At 45.5% G+C, this 16610-nt stretch overlaps 1 protein-coding gene across 2 annotated transcripts; it reads right to left on the bottom strand.

Annotated features, from left to right (window-relative positions):
- Positions 1–3844: 3844 nt before the first annotated feature.
- Txnl4a (thioredoxin like 4A) lies at positions 3845–16312 on the bottom strand. Of its 2 annotated transcripts, none has more exons than XM_076836838.2 (4): positions 16204–16312; positions 15816–16011; positions 8789–8892; positions 3845–4141 (listed from the first exon to the last, which is right to left on the bottom strand). In XM_076836838.2, exons 2-4 carry the CDS (start codon positions 15966–15968, stop codon positions 3970–3972), a joined length of 429 nt encoding a protein of 142 aa, XP_076692953.1. In that variant the 5' UTR covers positions 15969–16011; positions 16204–16312; the 3' UTR covers positions 3845–3969. The 2 variants fall into 2 exon arrangements, with proteins under 2 accessions (XP_076692953.1, XP_076692954.1); XM_076836839.2 differs by having other exon boundaries at positions 16160–16276.
- Between the last annotated feature and the right edge of the window lie 298 nt (positions 16313–16610).

Genomic DNA, 16610 nt, shown 5'->3' with positions numbered 1-16610 from the left:
GAAGACCAGAAACACATCTTGCATTTTGATTCTGGGTGTGGTTCTGTTTCTTTCCTGGGCCCATGGCCAAGGCTGCCCTGCCTATGGGATGCCTACAAAGTCCAGTGCCCACACACTGGTGTGATCATGTTTCTGGTCTTTCATGAATGTTCAATAGCTGTGTGGGAATGGCACCAGTCTGCAAGCTCTGCCCTGCTTTTCTGTTCAGCAGCACAAGATGTGTGAAGCACTGGTTCAGCTACTAACTGCTATGCAAGTCCACTGAATGATCTGTTGTTTGACTTACACTGTTCTGAACAGTGCTACAATGAAGATTCCTGCCTCTCCTGTGTGTGCATGCCCATCTCTGGTGAATGGGATCACACACTCATTCTGTACCTCCCGATTAGTCACGTGGAGTAATTCCCCAAGTTTGCCTAAAGACTACCACAGGAAGATGGGAAAAAAATTGCCAAGTGCTGAAAAGCGCTAGCTAGTTCCAAATGGATCAGAGTAATGTGGGCAGCAGATAAGGCAATGCTTGGTAGCCATGTAGGCACAGGTTATGAATTCACATCCTTTGTTGCTATTATACCTCGGGTACCTGCGTTTGTTTCTTTTTCTGAATCACGGGGGACGGTATGTGCCTGTAGTCCCTGCTACTTAGGAGGCTGAGGCAGGAGGATAACCTGAGCCCTGGAGTTTGAGATCAGTCTGGGCAGCAAAGCAGGACCCTTTCTCAATAAAGTAAAATAAAATTTTTTTAAAAATCTACCTTGTAGGTGACTACAGAGTTTGTGAAAATTGAGAAAAACCCAGCTCAGGTCAAGGTAGACAGTAGATTCATAAAAGACAAAATCATGGAATGCAAAAACCAATCCTTATACATTTGACTATGCTGCAGTCACAAAGCACCAGTGGAGACAGTTATTAAAATCAAGCTTGAGCAGACTTATTACAACTCTGTAACTGCTATGCACTGAATTTTCATGTGCCTGTTGTCCATTCACAGGTCGATGTCAAAGGATGGACCTGTCTAATGAGCCTGGCATTCTTATGAAAGAAGGAGCTCACCTGCTTTCTCTGTGGACCAGGGAAGTAGATGACCCTTTTAGATACTTGTTTTTCAAGAGGCTAGACTTCTTTCTTAGGAATTCATACTTGCACCGTCCAGAGTAAAGCTGTTTTGCACTTGCATGCCTTTTTCCTGGTTTGTTGAAGATGGATTTTTACTAGTATAATTTCTCACATCATGATGTGCTTGTTCCTGCAAAGACAGAAAGGCACCAGTGCACACAGCAGATTCCACAAGAGCCCCACCTTCCTGCTGTCACAAATGCTTGCTGCATCACTGACAGATACATACAACCAAGAGGAGACCTCGGATCAAGAAAAGGCTGAGACACCCAAATGCTATTTCTAAAAACCACAATGCAGGGACATCAAACTCTTTCTAGCTGAAGGCTGCCATCTGCAAGCAGGAAGAGAGACCTGAAACTACTTGGGTTGGAACACTGACCCACATTTTTCCAGATTCCAGAACTGTGAGAAATAAACCTGCCATTTAAGAACCCAGTTTGCAGTGTTTTGTTATGGCAGTCCAAGCAGAGTAATACAACATGCAACACATTTACAACAGGTGCACAATAGGCTCACAGATATGCGATGTAAACTTTTTGCTTATCTTTTTCTCATAATGGCTAATAAGGCTGTTATTGATGAGATGCAGCTCACATACCACACAATTCACCCAATTACACAACTACATGATCTTACAGAGTTGTGCAACCACAATTTTAGAACACGTTCATCATCTAAAAGAGAAACCCAGCACCCATTTGTTCCTTCCCCTCACTCATTCCTCCCAGTTCCAAGCAACCACCAACTCCCTGCTGCCCACATGGATCTGCCTCTTCTGTACCTTTTGCAGGCTGGGTGACAGGTAGCCTCTCTCACCTGAAATTTTCAAGGTTCATCATGTTGTAGCATGTTAACAGTACCTCATTTCTTTCCTTTTTCTGGTACTTTTCCTTATTTTTTAAATTATGTTAGGCGAGCACTCTACCACTGAGCTACAACTCCAGCCCTACTTTTCCTTTTTTTCTCTATCAATGAGCCACATCTCCAGCCCTTAAGATAGGGTCTTGCTAAGATGCCCAGGATGGCCTTGAACTTGTGATTCTCCTGACTCACCCCCCCCCCCATCTCTGGGATTATAGATGTATACCACTGTGCTTGGCATTTCATTTTTTTTTTTTAACAAACACAGAACACTGCCCTGTGAAGATAACAGCACATTTTGTTCATTCACCCCGACTGACAGGTATGGGGGCTTCCCTGTTCTGGCCATCAAGAATAATGGTACTGAGCACAGGCATCTTGGAGCGTGTGTTCAACTCTCTTGGGCACACACACCTGGGAATGATATGCTGGGCTGATTATGGGCACCACATTCAACTGTTTCAAGACCAGCCTGCCTATTTTCCAGAGTGGCTACATCATCTTATCCTGTCAGCAGTTCATGAGGACTCATCACCACTCGTCAGCCCGACTTTCTAACCTAGCATCCCAGTGGATAGGGAGTGGTAGACCATGGCTAACTACAGCCTCTTCACAAGCAGTGGTGATGAGTGATGAGCACTGCTGCATGTTATCTGGCCATTTGTTCTCCTTCTTTGGAGAAATGCCAGGAGGGTGATATTCAATGTTTATTATATGCCAGGTACTTGAGATTATATAGATTTTTTATTAATCCCTCATAACAATGCAAAATGGTTTTAAACTCCCTATTTTACAAATGGGAAAACTGACACCAGAGAGATTAAATTACAGATTTGCATTTGAAAAAAAAAAAAAAAACATTTTTGCAGTGCCAGGAATTGAATCCAGGGCTTCATACATGCTAGACAAGTGCTCCATTACTAAGCTGCATCCCCAGGCCCACATTTGAATTTTAAATCCAATTAAGAAGCATTCTTACCTATATATGTAGATAAGAAATCTGTTTCACTCTTTCAGGTGTTCCATGTGTTTTAACTACGGCAGTGAGCACTTCACTCACTCCACCACATACCAACCAAGCACTCAGCACTTTATGTGTGTAGAAAGCAACCTGCCCAAGGACACCTGGCCAAAAGAGCCTCTTTAGATGTGCCCCCAGCTTTCACTAGAGTGAATGTGCACAGAGGTGACAGGGACTTCCAGCCATGGGAGCCTGGGAGTGCAATAAGGAGACTGTTCTATGGATAGACCAGGAGCCACAGGAACAGGATGTGTGCGAGCACATCAAACCCAACCTCAGGAAGAAAAAGAAACAGCTCCACTGCCCACAGGGAAGCCTCCAGAGGGCATTACACTGTTTTTATAACCAGAATACGATCAAGACTTTGGATTCTGTTATAGATTAATATCACCACAGAATTCACTCACAGAAGTCCTAACCCCTAGCATCTCAGATTGTGACTTACCTGGAATGTGGTCATTGCAGATATGAGATGAAGTCACAATGAATGGCATCCCTATGAGAAGGAGACTTGGAGACAGACATATACATGCACTTGTGAAGACAGGCAGAGCTCAAGTACAGCAACTCCCAGTCAAGGGACATAAGAACTGTGGGTACCTCCACGTTCCCCTCACCCTCAGTGGAACCCAATCCACTTGCAACTTCACCTCAGACTTCTGACCTCCAGAAGTGACTACTAGGTCTACCATATTTGGCCATGGCAGCCCTGGTAAACTATTCAAGACTGCAGAATCCAATCCCACAGGAAAAACACCTTGACCCCTCTGCAAGGGTGAGGTAGCAATTAGCTGAGACCACCAACACCAGTCAGCTACACAGGTTCCTAAGAACAAACAGTGGTGGGTGCTCCTTCAGGTGTTTATTTGTGAAGTGAAGGTGTGTGACCCTTAGCCCTCCAGTTCTCAACAGACCAGGGCAAGTCCAGGGAAGGGCCCCATGGCACCATGCAGGCCCTGGCACGTGCCTCAGTATCTGTACTTGGTGGAGTAGTCTTTGGGGGACACCACCAGGCCCCGGCCCTTGCGGGCGCCACGGTATACAGTCTCAATTATGTCAACCATCTCCTGCTTGTCTTCCATGGCCCAGTTGATCTTGTTGTTGTTGCCTGTGCCCAAGTCAATCATGATGTGCTTGTTCCTGCAAAGAGAGAAAGGCACCAGTGCACACAGCAGATTCCACAAGAGCCCCACCTTCCTGCTGTCACAAATGCTTGCTGCATCACTGACAGATACATACAACCAAGAGGAGACCTCGGATCAAGAAAAGGCTGAGACACCCAAATGCTATTTCTAAAAACCACAATGCAGGGCTGGGATTGTGGCTCAGCGGTAGAGCGCTCGCCTAGCATGGGCAGGACCCGGGTCCAATCCTCAGCACCATATAAAAATAAAGGCATTGTGTTGTGTCCATCTACACCTAAAAAATAAATATTAAAAAAGAATGCATTTAAAAAAAAAAACCAAATCAATCAATCAATCAATAAAAAACACAACACAGGGACATCAAACTCTTTCTAGACTTTTCTATATGTCCTTTGGACAAATATCCTAAAGGGATAGTCAGAGGTTTGTATTAATTTTCCTGAAAAGCAGTAAGTTTTTCATGTTGCTCTTAAAAGTCCTTGGCACAAATTCTACAAAAATCCTACCCATGATATTTTGCATCTCCAGGACCAGGGAAGTAGATGACCCTTTTAGATACTTGTTTTTCAAGAGGCTAGACTTCTGTCTTAGGAATTCATACTTGCACCGTCCAGAGTCAAGCTGCTAACCCTCTTTTGCACTTGCATGCATTTTTCCTGGTTTGTTGAAGAGAGATTTTTACTAGTACAATTTCTCACATTTACAGGATCATATGTCCAGTTCAACCCTGTTCAATAAGCTTGCTTCTCAGGAGGCCTCTCATTTGGTCTCCCCTCAACCAAAGCAGCTACCACTCATCTGATGTCACTCTTTGTATCAAATATCTGCTTTCAGAGTGACATTCCAGGTCCACACTCTGGCCCAGAAACCCGGGATAGGGACCTCAAGTGTTCCTGTGCTCAGGTGCTAGCTGGGTCAGTCCTGTCCTGTGGTTCACCTTCAGGGCCCATGTGTGGCTGTGAGGGAGCAGGCTCATCTAGAGTGAGAGTCCCTTGCACATTTCCACAGCCCAGTTTGATACCTACATCTCTGTACATACTGTCCCCTGGCACTTCACTCCCATTTGAACTACCTAACTGCCCCTATGTCCCAGCTCAAGACCATGAAACCTGGAGGCACTCAACATACATATCCAGGTATAGAGTGACTAAAGTGCTCACATTACTAATCCTAGGTAATAGAACAACAGCAGCAAGTTTCATCTCCTTTTCTAAGTAGACCATCAGTCCTAAAAACCACAAATACACAAAGTGTGCCCCTGCCACCATCCAAAGCTGTCTCCTACCTTCCTTGCCCACCAGACCATCTCCAGCCCCAAAAGGCCTCCCTGTCTCACCTGAAGAGAAGAGTCAGCTGCTCAAAGGCAGGAAAGGGATCCTCCTACATAGTGGGAATAACAGGGTCACAGTGTCCTACAGTTGTGAAATGCAGGATTTATGAGCTCTGAGCTAAGATATTTAGCAGAGGCAATTTCCAAGCAAAGACTTGACAGTGCAAGCCTGGTTTCTTCTTGCAACTTACAGTAAACTGAGAGGAAATCAACAGACAAATTGGTATAAACAGCTAACAACAATAATAAAATGTCAAGCGCGATGGTGTACGTCTGTAATCCCAGTAGCTTGGGAGGCTGAGGCAGGAAGATAGCAAGTTTAAAGTCAGCCTCAGTAATGTGGAGAGGTCCTGAGTAACACAGTGAGAACCTGTCTCAAAACAAAACATAAAAAAGGTCTGGGATGGCGAGGGCCTGTAATCCCAGCAGCTCAGGAGGCTAAGGCAGGAGGATCACAAGTTCAAAACCAGTCTCAGCAATTTAGCAAGGTGCTAAGCAATTCAGTGAGACCCTGTCTCTAATAAAATACAAAATAGGGCTAGGGAATGGGGCTCAATGGTCAAGTGCCAATGAGTTCAATCCCTGGTAACAAAAAAAAAAAAAAAAAAAAAAAAAAAAAACAACCTGGGGAAGTGGCCCGAGTTCTTAAGAACTCTGGGTTCAATCCCTGGTTAAAAAAAAAAAAAGGGCTAGGGATGTGGCTCAAGCAGTAGCGCGCTCGCCTGGCATGCATGCAGCCCGGGATCGATCCTCAGAACCACATACAAACAAAGATGTTGTGTCCACCGATAACTAAAGAATAAATATTAAAAAAATTCTCTCTCGGGCTGGGGATGTAGCTCAAGCGGTAGCGCGCTTGCCTGGCATGCGTGCAGCCTGGGTTTGATCCTCAGCACCACAAACAAACAAAGATGTTGTGTCTGCCGAGAACTAAAAAAATAAATAAATATTAAAATAAAAAAAAAATTCTGTCTCTCTCTTTAGAAAAAAAAAAAGGAAAAGGAGGAGAAAAAGAAAGAAAAAGGAAGGAGTGGGAGAGAGGGGGAAGGGGGTAGGGTGAGGAAGAGAAGAAGGGGCAGGAAGAAGAAATTCTTAGCTTTTGCAAGCAACAAGATGCTGAATTCAACAATGACTGCTGACTGTGTGGAACAAACAAAAGGAAGAGCACATATGGCTTCTTGCTGAGAACCAGAAAAGATCACAGGTCAGTGCACCCAGGCCCAGGTGATGAGGGTATGCCTCACAGGTCTTCTCAGCCCACGGGAGGCATCTGGAAGCCTGGGCATCGCCATCAGAGATTACAACGTGTCATATGGGGGAAGGTATCCCCCTTGACCTGAAACTGTGAGAGGCAGAGAGAAGTGTTGGAGGAGGTAATGGTCCCAGTGCAGTGGCAAGATGCAGGATGGCAAAAAACCCACCTACAAACCTCAACTGCAAAAGGGTACTTGGGCAGAAACTGTCCCAAAATGTGGAACATGGGGTCAGGAGGACCAGCCCAGGGCCTCGCTGTCCAGCCTTGGAGGGAAGCCTCCCAGTTTTCTGCATTTCCCTAGGCCTAGTCCTCTGTTGGGGTGTAGCCTCACTTGTCTCAGCTTCACAAGTAAAGAAGAGAGTCCCCTGCAAAGCCTTATGTGCACCCAACATAGGTGATGTGGAAAATGTGATTCTGGACCTGATTCTGTCCTGAGATGGGGTCCTCAGTAACCCTGGTGAGGAATATTCTGCTTAAGGGAGAGATGTGAGGCAAGCACTTTACCACTGAGCTATATCCCCAGCCTGATGGGGATGCAAATCCTTGGAAACAGAGCAGACTGCAGGAGGCAAACTCCTAAAATGCTTCCCATAATTCTGTGAATACAAAAAGGCTTTATAGTGCTGAGGTTGTGGCTCAGTGGTATAGCATTTGACTAGAACATTAAGGCACTGGGTTTGACCCTCAACACGAATAATAATAATAATAATAATAATAATAATAATATAAAAAGTTTTTAAAAAGTTTAAAAAGAGGATGGGGGGCCTTCAAGCCAGGCATGGTGGCACAAACCTGTAATCCCAGCAACTTGAGAGGCTGAGGCAGAAGGATCAGGAGTTCAAAGTCAGCCTCAACAACTTAGCAATGCCCTAAGCAACTTAGTGAGACCTTGTCTCTAAATAAAACAGTTGGGGGCTGGGGATGTGGCTCAAGCCGTAGCGCACTCGCCTGGCATGCGTGTGGCCCGGGTTCGATCCTCAGCACCACATACAAACAAAGATGTTGTGTCTGCCGAAAACTAAAAAATAAATATTAAAAAAAAAACCAAAAAAAAAAAAAAACCCAAAACTTTATTTCTGTGACTCTGTTACACTGAAAAGGAAATTTTACAGATTATGGTCCCTAATCAGTTGCTTTAAAATAAGGAGGTTACCCTGTATTGTCTGGGTGATCTAACTAAACTGGAAGTGAGAGGGTATGCAAAGGACTCCACACACCCAACACTGCCATGGAGGTACAGGGCTCTGAGCAGAATAGCCCAGATGACAGCAGCAAGGAAACAGGCCTCAGCCCCACTGTGAGACCTGCATCTGGCAACAACTCCAGCAAGCCAAGGTGAACTCTCCCTAGGCCCTCCCAAGGCACTCAGGCCATGGTTCTGGTCTGTGAGACCCTCAGTAGAGAACTCAGTTGGCCCTGCCAGATATTGCACCTCCACAACTGTAAGCTCACAAACGGGTGCAAATGTACAGCACTATGATGCAGAACATAAACTAAAGCACCCCCATGCAATCCCAGAGGTTAGGAATCGCATGTTCTGGAATACAGCCAACACTGACACTGCTTTTACCAACTTCTGTGGTAACTACCATAGAAATTTTGTCAACAATAGTGTGAAATGGTGATTTCTTAATTAAATATCCACAACATAATTTTTGAGCTGAGAAGATAAACTTGTATTTGTGAGAGAGTAATGACATTCAGAGTTTGCTCTTACAACAGAACATTAAATATTAAAGTCACTGACATCACGCTTAACAAGTGAGTTATTTTAAAACACTTTTCATCCACAGATTGCATGTAAAGGCATCCAGAATGTCAATGAGGGTGTCTTCCATTTCATTCCACTTCACCCAAATTTCTGGGCAAAGTTACTTCAAAGGGTAACTGGTCACTGGGTAATGCTAAAATGGAAACTGTCACTTTGAAAACCATTCAGAGTCACTGATCAGCTTGTGTTATAACCTGCATTATGAAATGGCGCATTATTAACACACTCCTTCTAGGCTATAGAATCTGGTCCAAACCAACAATATGTCATGTAAATAACAACTTACCTGAAGAAAAACATGACAGTACATGGATCGTATAATTCATACATTTTGTTGAAGTCAGGTACTTCTGTAATATCCACGAGATAAATAACTGCAAAATTTTTTACCTAAAAAGTAAAGAGATTAAAAATAACAGATTAATTTGACTTTCATTCCATAAAAATCACATTAAAAAAATCAAAAGCTAGAATTTATGTAAACTGGACATTTTTTTTTCAAACCACTTATCCAACATTTCCCCCGCAGTGCCAACACTTAAGAAAACACCATGACACTGCCAGCATCCTGACCAGCTGGCTACTAATTGCACTGTGACCTTGGATGGCAGGAGCTAGCCAAACTTGACTTAAGCAGCTAGCTGCCAAAGCCCTGCAGAAAACAGCCCAGACGCATCACGGCACACAAACTTGGTGTAACCCAGGAGGCCTTCCACAAGTACTCATGACAGCAACACTGCTGAGCAAGCCTGGAGAATCTGCCCATGCAGCCCCAGCTGCTCAGATTTGAACCCTTGCAAATATGAACAGCTAGGACCCCAGCTGATAATGTACAACTTTCTAGTAATTTTTTCTTTAATTACAAGCTCATCAGAAGTTTAGGGAAAAATTTTTTTGATTTAATTTTTTTTAGTTTAGATGGACACAATACTTTTATTTTATTTATTTATTTTTATGTGGTGCTGAGAATCAAACTCAATGCCTTACACATGCAAAGCAAGCGCTCTAAAAATGAGCTACAACCCCAGCCCCACAGAAAAATTTTTAAGACTAAAAACACCTCCAATCCCACACTCAGAGAAAAACATTAGTATTTCTGAGAGATTCTGTCCCACCTTTTTTCCTGGTTATATTTGTAAAGTTTATTTATACTGTTTTAACACAATGAGGTCATATTTTGTATACTGCTCTAATATAAGCATTCTTATGCAAATTACCTACTTTCCAAAAACATAGTTCTCATCCCTGCATGCTATTCCACCAAGCAGCGATGCCATTATTTTACCAGTCTTCTCTTGTTTTCCACAAACACCTGTCATTCACCTGGGTATACTTTCGGCCTTAAGAACAAACGCTAAAATACAATCTCAGGAACAGAGCATCTTGACATGTTAAAGGCTCCTTATAAACTGTTTCAATGCCCTCTAGGAAGCATAACCAACTTACCTGTAACATTACTGCTTGAACTGCAACTGCCCCAAAAGACAGGAAGTCCTAACTCCCAAAACTGAGAATGTGACTTATTTGGAAAGAGGATCACTGAAGAAGAAATCAGGGTAAGAGGAGGTCATCCTGCAGGAGGAGAGCCCAGTAGATAGATGCAGTGGCCCACACCTGCAATCCTAGTGACTCTGGAAGCTGCGGCAAGAAGATTGCATATTCAAGGCCAAAAAAGGCTGGAGTATAGCTCAGTGGTAAATCACATGAGTTCAACCCTCAGTTGCGGGGCGGGGAGGGAAGAAAGACATGGGAACACAGAGTCTCATGTGATGGGGTCCGTAAACCAAGGGAATCAGAGGGGCTGGTAACCACCAGAGCCCAGACGAGACCAAAAGTCTCCCTTTGAGGATCCAGAGCGCACAGCCCTGCCCACACCTTGACCATGGACTCCTGGTCTCCAGAACTGTGAGAGAATTTCTATCATTTCGAGTCCTCTAGGTTGTGGTTTCTCACAGCAGCTACAGGAAACCAGTATGTACAATATGCCTTTCCATAAAACCAACTCTAAAATCCTGACCATCACCTACAGATGATGACATGATCCCTGGGATCTGCTCTAAGTATCACAGCATGGCAAACAAGGTTTAGAAAACACAAGACTTGGGGCTGTGGCTGTGGCTCAGCGGTAGCACACATGCCTGACATGTGTGAGGTTCTGGGTACTATCTTCAGCACCACATATAAACAAATAAATAAAATAAAGATCTATCAACAATTTTTTAAAAATTATTAAAAAACTAAGCTGTCTTAAAAAAAAAAAGAAAACACAAGACTGGCAAATGCTGACACTTGTAGAGGTTGGGAGAGAAAAACCTCACTCACTGACTGCATGCTTCACTTTTGGAATATTACTAAACAAACAAAGCAACAAACCAGCCAAACAAAACAAAACAAACCCCACTAAGGAAATTTAAACCGTCTCTGGAAAGACAGAGTTGACCTGTGGTGAGACCTCCACCTGTCTGCCTTCCAGCTGTGGTGCAGAGATTATTATGGAACTCTGGCATGAGGGGCACCTGGTGTGCCTCACTGCCCACATGTCACTTTGCAAAACTCTTCATGTGAGGCTTTCACACAGTGATAATGCACATCCCCTTCTTGGTCAGGCAACTCATGAACACACACTTCTCCAAGACTGGTTTCCCACACCACCTGCAGAGGGAATGTAAATGTCAGGTCCCTAGGACCAGCTTTATTTTCAAAGTAAACTGGCTAAGTTATATTCTGGCTTTAAATAAAACCAAACAAACTCTCATCACAGGAGCCAAGACACGGAATGGTTGCAGGCATTGGGAAGGGGAGCCAAGCTGCACTTCTACCCCAGAAGGCTTGCTCAGGAGCAGACACAGTGAATACCAACCACACAACCCTGAAATCTGTGGGCACTGAGTACCCAGGGAAGCCACATGTTCAAGACACAGCATGCACCTTCTGTGCTCTAGCTTATACCCATGTATCTCCCCCGTCCATTCCAATAGACTATCATGTCAAGCTCTGGTACTGCAAGGACCCAACTGAACTCGTGGCACACTGAAGTCTGCCTCAGGGACACCCGGAATACACCCTGCACAAAGCACTCTTCACTCATAAATTCTAAGTCTACACCTCTAAATAAAGGCCTTGCTGATGTTTCTCATATAATGAAATCAAGACTCAGAAAGGTCATGACTTTGAGCCACATGGAAAGTGACCTGTGTCTGTCCAAAGCCCATGCTCTAGATGAGATCTCCAAAGCCGAGTTTTGAAGGAAGAGTCCTGCCCAAAGCAGGCAAAGGCTGCAGGAGGGTGGGAATCCGTCAAGCAAAGAGAATACCAGAATAAAAAGAAAGAGGAGACAGCAGCCAAGTTCCAGACTCAGCACCTGGGATGAGGAAGTAGAACACAAGAAGGCGCAGCAGTGGTGGAGAAGGACCAGACAAGGGGCCTACCTTCAGGAGGCTGGGGGGCATCTAAGCAATCAGATCTGCACATACCAAGCTAGAGAAAGTTGAGGAACGTCCCTACAGGTGGTAACTACATTTCCCCAGGGGGCAGCTGTAACCAGGACAAAACGCTTCAGAAAACAGAGGTAGTTGCTTTGTTCCCATGAGTCCTCACCTGGCCGAGCACTAACTTCCACTGGACCCACCACCTCTGTGATCCTTAATGGGATGATTAAGGCAGGTTCTGAACGTCATCCTTTAAAAGTTCATAGATGTATCTGCCTTGGAGATACATTAGACTGCACTATTGTATGTCAAGGATATCACTGAAGAGATTTGAAATTCTATCTGCCTGGGCTATTGAACACATGAAAAGATCCCATCTATTCCTACTCATCAAGGAATTTAGAGAACAGTGAATCCAAAGCACTGCTGTGACAAACCATATTCCCACAAAATGCTAGAACAGTTCACAAGTACATGGAATACCCTCTTTGGCAGCTACACAGGAAACTCTAATACACTGTCCTATACTTATTAAGCTCCATGCATCTGTAAGACACACACATTTAAGTGTATCTGTTTTCAGACTAACTTTCTCCATTAAGTGTTCAGCATGAGGTGGGGGTGGGTGCTGCAGGAGCAGCCAGTCCACAACACAGCCTGAACTTGTGGAAATTGTACTCACTTTAAGGCAGCTGAAACAGTCAAACAGGGCTTTTAACAAAATGAGGAAGAGGCCCCACAATCTGCCGATGCTACAGAGGGAGATTTTTAGAATTATACTGTTCTTTATATCCAAACCTTAAGTTTCAAAAACTGCTGTTGAACATTGCCAAACGACTTTACTAAGAAAATAAATCATTTAATACTTTTTTTTTTTTTTTTGGTACCAGGGATTGAATCCAGGGGTGCTTAACCACTGAGCTTCATCAGCAGCCCTTTTTTGTATTTTATTTAGAGATGCGGTCTCACTGAGTTGCTTAGGACCTAAGCTGCTAAGGCTGGCTTTGAATTGGGATTGAACTCAGGGGTACTCAACTACTGAGCCACATTCCCGGCCCTGTTTTGTATTTTATTTAGAGACAAGGTCTCACTGAGTTGCTTAGCACCTCGCTATTGCTGAGCTAGCTTTAAACTCGTGATCCTCCTGCTTCAGCCTCCCGATCCGCTGGGATTACAGGAGTGTGCCACCATGCCCGGCTGTTAACATTCCTTTTTTTTTTTTTGGTGCTGGGTATTGAACCCAGGGCTTTGTGCATGCAAGGCAAGCATTCTAGCAACTGAGCTATACCCCCAGCCCAATAGTCTTTTAATGCATTTTAAATTTGCATTTTTAGTAACTAAAACACAATATTTTTTAAAAAATCTTATTAAAGCTGGGCACAGGGTGAATCTGCTCCCTCCTAAGAGCTTCCTGCTGAGCTCCACCTGGTTCTGCACAGCCAAAGGCCCTCCAATCCCCAGTTATCCCCGAGGATCAGGGTTGGCATAGCCACCCCTGAAAAGTGAACAGCAAAAGATTCCAGAAGCTCTGCCCAAGTTATTTCAGAGTCAACACAGTAATGACATGCTTTTTTGACTATTCTCTGAAGTGAAGCAGCATCTGCCCTTGTCCACAGAGGCTTTCGCAATGCAGAACTGATCCCCTATAGAACCCTGGCTGGCAGGACCTCAACACATTCCCCATGCACCTCCAGTCCTCACTATCTTGGCGTCTGATAAGTAGTAGCTGGGAAATGGTTGATAATCAAAGTTCCCCTCTGACCCCGACCTGAAGGGTTCCTGAAAGTGAGACCCACAGTCAAGTCATGCCACAATTCCCTCAGAAGTTTCTTTAAAAACCGCCCCAGATGGGCTAGGGATGTGGCTCAAGCGGTAGCGCGCTCGCCTGGCATGCGTGTGGCCCGGGTTCGATCTTCAGCACCACATACAAACAAAGATGTTGTATCCGGAGAAAACAAAAAAATAAATATTAAACAACAACAACAACAAAAAAGCCCCAGATCAACAGCATCCAAATCTCTGATTTGCACTTCTGAAGCACTGCAAGAGACATCTGTTTTGACTGAAATGTAGAAACAGTTCCCAACACTGCTTCTCCTAAATAGGATAGCAAAAATTAACCAAAGGGCAGATCAGTGTTTCCTTTCCTACCAAAAAAAACACATCTCATATTTACTCCCATTTACTCAAAGAAATTACTTTAATCCAAATTACATTAACTATTATGAGAGCAAAAAATAGCTTCAGTGTTCCTGTAACTTTTACTCTTTATTATAATAATCTCAAATTATTTGTGGAGCATCAGAATGTTAGATATTTCACTATCACTTTACTATCTTTATCTTCTACCCTATTGTTATAATTACAAAAACCCCAAATAAAATTCTTCCTAAAGCTATCAAAAGAAATTTACAGGAAAGGAATAAGACCTTTGGCCATACACAAATGCCCTACAAATGCACTTTTTCTGTCAGCAAACAAGTGCTGCAGACCACCCAGTGTATGAATGTAAAAAAAAAATCAGGAAAACTCTAAGCACACATGCTTCAGTTTCCTCTTAGTGTATTCTGTGCTTGAATAATTCCAGCTACAAATGAAATGATTTCATAAGAAAGGAAGGATTAAAGCAAAAATCAACCAAAAGAAAAAATTATATACTGGGTGCTCTAGCGCTCGCCTGTAATCCCAGCAGCTGAGACAGGAGGATTTCCAGTTCAAAGCCAGCCTCAGCCAAAGCAAGGCGCTAAGCAACTCAGGCAGACCCTGTCTCTAATAAAATACAAAAAAGGGCTGGGGTTGTGGCTTAGTGGTCGAGTGCCCCTGAGTTCAAGCCCCAGTACAAAAAAAAAAAAAAAAAGAAAGAAAGAAAATTATAGGGTTTACCAAGGTGCAAAACCAAAGTTTTTTTATAGGGTTTACCAAGGTGCAAAACTAAAGTTTTTTTTACATTTTTTTTGGTTGTAGATGGACATACCACCTTTATTTAATTATTTATTTATTTTATATTTTTAAAGAGACAGAGAGGATTTTCAAAAAAATATCTATTTTTTAGTTTTCGGCAGACACAACATCTTTGTTTGTATGTGGTGCCGAGGATGGAACCCGGGCCGCAGAGCCACACCCCCAGCCCTATTCTGTTTATTTTTAAGTGGTGCTGAAGACTGCACCCAGTGCCGCATGTGCAAGGGCTCTGCGGCTGAGCCAGATCCCAGGCCCACAAGTTCCCTCTGTAAACACAACCGATAACAAGGAACCCAAACAAGCACAATCCAAGGGCTGGACACCCACGGGGCTGGGCTGCGGCTCAGTGGTAGACCAGGACGCTGGCCGAGCATGTGTGAGGCACTGGGTTCGAGTCTTGGCACCTCACATAGAGAAATGAATTTTAAAAAAGGTTCTTCAACATCTAAAAAGCATCCAACAGAGGCTGAGGCGGCGGCTCGGCGGTAGAGCGCTCGCGAGCACGTCCAAGGCCCGGGGTTGGATCCTCAGCATCACTAAAAACAATAAAATAGAAGTATTGTGTCCAACCACGCCTAAAATTTCTTTAAAGCATCCAACAAAGCCCGCAAACGTCTTTGTTCACTGAACCGTAAGTTTTAAAAAGTCGCTATCCATAAGAATCAAGGACTTCTTCAGGGAGCAGTCTCTGTGAACCTCTTAAAAACCCGAAACACTACGGACGCTTCTGACAGAAACAGAGGCCACTCCACAACGCAGGAGCCGCGCCGCCGCCACACGAGTCCCCGGGAGCTCGGGCGCGAAGGGCCAGCGCGGGCGGCGGCGGCCGGCGAAGGCGGAAGGGGAGGAGCCTGGCTGTCGGAGCCTCGCGGCGCGCGCTCACGCCACCGCGCGCTCACGCCACCGCGCAGGCAGGGCCGCTACCTTCTCCGCGATGCTGTACAGAACCTCGTCCATCTTCATGCAGGTGGGGTCCCAGTCGTGCCCGAAACGAATGACCACGACGCGGTCCTCCTCCGAGAGGATGGCCTGGTCCACCTGCCAGCCGTTGTGCAGGTGAGGGAGCATGTACGACATGCTGGCGTGGCCGGGCTGTGCGGCAGGGCGCCGCGCGAGCTGCCTGCAGGCGACAAAAGAGCACACGTCGCGCGACTACGGGATCCCCGCCCAGGCCTCGGGTCCATCCCGCGGGACCTCGGCGCCCCCCGCGGCCCGCCCCAAGGGCCCCTAGCCCAGGCCCCGGTCCATCCCGTGGGACCTCGACCCACCACGTGGGAGCCCCGCTCAGGCTCCCGGCCCATCCGGGCCCCACCTTGCCCTCTGTCTCCGGGTCTCGTCTGGCCCGCACCTCCCGGCCGCACCAGCGCCTCCCGCGCAGGGGCACTTCCGGAATCACGCTCTGACGCACACGCAGGTGCCGGCGTACGTGGCGTCAGCCGCCCGGACGTGCCCTTGGCCGCGCCTGCGCGAGGCAGGTTTCAGAGGTGGAGGTCGTCTGGGCGCATCTACGCCTGCGCGCTGGGCGGGCGCGGCTTCGCTGGGAGCCTGCGGTTTGTTCTTTCTTTCCTTGGGTTGGAACGTGTCAGCGGAGTTGTGCTTGGCCGCCTTACCCGGCACCAGCCTCCCCGACCGAGAATCTCCCTGTGAAAGCCACCGCCCTGTTCCCCCGCGGCCAGACGTGGCCTGTCCCTACTCCTGTGCCACGGTAGCGAGGTGCTT

Source organism: Callospermophilus lateralis, chromosome 17, assembly GCF_048772815.1.
Source record: "Callospermophilus lateralis isolate mCalLat2 chromosome 17, mCalLat2.hap1, whole genome shotgun sequence".
NCBI classification, from domain to species: domain Eukaryota; kingdom Metazoa; phylum Chordata; class Mammalia; order Rodentia; family Sciuridae; genus Callospermophilus; species Callospermophilus lateralis.
Note: the sequence above shows the minus strand (reverse complement) of the source record. Positions and strands in the feature narration are given on the sequence as shown.